The sequence below is a fragment of the Phoenix dactylifera genome, chromosome 11, assembly GCF_051530095.1.
Source record: "Phoenix dactylifera cultivar Ajwa chromosome 11, Ajwa_hap1_PhDact_Kaust_v1.1, whole genome shotgun sequence".
Taxonomy (NCBI): Eukaryota; Viridiplantae; Streptophyta; class Magnoliopsida; order Arecales; family Arecaceae; genus Phoenix; species Phoenix dactylifera.
The window spans coordinates 6,526,353-6,528,196 of NC_143200.1; the positions used below are offsets into that span (position 1 = coordinate 6,526,353).

General features: G+C 45.1%; 1 protein-coding gene across 1 annotated transcript; it reads right to left on the reverse strand.

The window, feature by feature from the left end:
* Positions 1–484: 484 nt before the first annotated feature.
* LOC149751608 (cell wall / vacuolar inhibitor of fructosidase 2-like) lies at positions 485–1,600 on the reverse strand. Its single transcript, XM_089926374.1, has one exon. It carries the CDS (start codon positions 1,435–1,437, stop codon positions 913–915), a length of 525 nt encoding a protein of 174 aa, XP_089782500.1. The 5' UTR covers positions 1,438–1,600; the 3' UTR covers positions 485–912.
* Between the last annotated feature and the right edge of the window lie 244 nt (positions 1,601–1,844).

A 1,844-nucleotide genomic window follows, 5' to 3' on the forward strand; every position in this document is an offset into this window, starting at 1 on the left:
TTTAATATTAAATACTCAAATTTATGTTTTAACTCATGGTTAATTTTTAAATTTACAATGTTTAGTGTTAAGATTTCCAAAATAATAATAATAATAATAAAAGCAAGGGTTGGTCTAGCAAGCTGGAAGAAATCCTTAAAAGTAGTACCCCAGATGACATGCATGATTCCCCTCACCAATTTGAGCCGTCCCCCCCTCTCGCAATATCCCATCCCTAGTGAATATCTTAAATCATGCATTAAAACTTGATTGCATGGCCAATGTGTTATCTCAAGGAATTAGACTACATACTTCTCCAGCCACATACGTTCTGTTCATGATTCACTAAAACAAATTCCAGCCACCTGTATGATGATAAATTTTGCAGGAAAGATCTGCAAGGGATTTTGTAGGAGGAATAATTCCACAAACATATTTAATATCAAAATTCTTAATGAATTTAATATATATATATATATATATATATAGAGAGAGAGAGAGAGAGAGAGAGAGCCAATTAATAAAAATTAAGAAGCCATTTTCCAAAAACAAGGGCAATCACCTCAAGGACTCCCACGTTTCCCTAATTTCAGACATTTATCTGCTCGGATATTTCAGCAACCACAGTCTAGCTTCTTCATACTCCATCTACCATGCATTTCATTACTAGTTAATCAAACATAGCAAATAAGCCATCCTAGAGCCATTTAGGAACAGAATGCACTTCTCCAACATGTAGACATTAAGCATCCAAGACATCAAACCTCTCTAAAGCATAGAAACCTCTAAACCGAGAAAGACAAAGGCTACCCTATCTTTACAAGCCGAAGAGGCTAGCCACAAAAGCTGAAAGGACCACCCAATCCATAGACCATACAAGGAAGGAAAACCCATGTATGAGGCCCAGTTAGAGCACTTATATATGTTTCTATATCAGCCAAGAAGCGATATAATTTCCAAAGCTATGGTGCACAAGTGCTCCAACACCTCCTCCCTCCTTGCCATCTCTACCGGGTACGGCAGCCGGGGGTACTGCCGGAACAAGACACGGCAGACGTTGGGATACTCGGCGGCGGCGCTCACGTGGACAAAGGCATAGTCGTAGGACTCGGTCGACAAGGCGTCGAGCGACCATTGCAGCGCCTCGCCGGCGTTGCTGTACTTGGCGGCGCACTCCCGGAGGACGGCCCGGAGCGAGGGGTCGGCGGCGGAACGGGCGAGGGTGGTGGTGTAGGAGGAGGTGTTGGTGGCATTGGAGATAGCGAGGTGGATGGCGATGGTGGAGAGGCCCCTGACGTCGGCCTTGGGGCTCTCAGGGTCGGACTGGAGAGAAGAGACGCAGAAGTCGTAGTAGGTTGTGGTGCTGCACGTCTTTTGGATGAGGGTGGGGGTTCGGGTGGAGAGGGAGAGCGCGAGGAGAGAGAGGAGCAGGAGGAGGTGAGGAAGAGTGGAAGCCATGGAGTTCGGAGAGAGAAGAGAGAGGGAGAGAGAGGGTGGCGAGGTGATGGGGGATGGGTTTGGTTTGGAGGCTGTGGTGGACCGTGGAATGGTGCGGAATATTTCTATGGTGGTTTTGATTGTTTATGAGACTGTGCGTGTGAGTTCAAACTTTTTTGGGCTCATTGTCCTTCGCTAACACGTGAACGGGCCCCGCAGTGGGTCCATTTTTGTCTCTCGTTGGAAGGGTCAAGACGGGTCACGTGCTGCCGATGTCTGGCACGGTTGGACCTCAGTAGTAAAGTGGATGAAAGGGGAATTTTACTCGAAATTCAGAGTATCTTGTTAAATGGGCCGAGGTTATAAAATATTATTAAATAATATCAATTTTAAAATTACACTTTTTATTGTTTGTTATAGTATTATTA

Excerpts from the sequence above, each read along its gene's own strand:
- LOC149751608 (XM_089926374.1), bottom strand. The coding sequence starts at position 1,437 with ATGGCTTCCACTCTTCCTCACCTCCTCCTGCTCCTCTCTCTCCTCGCG.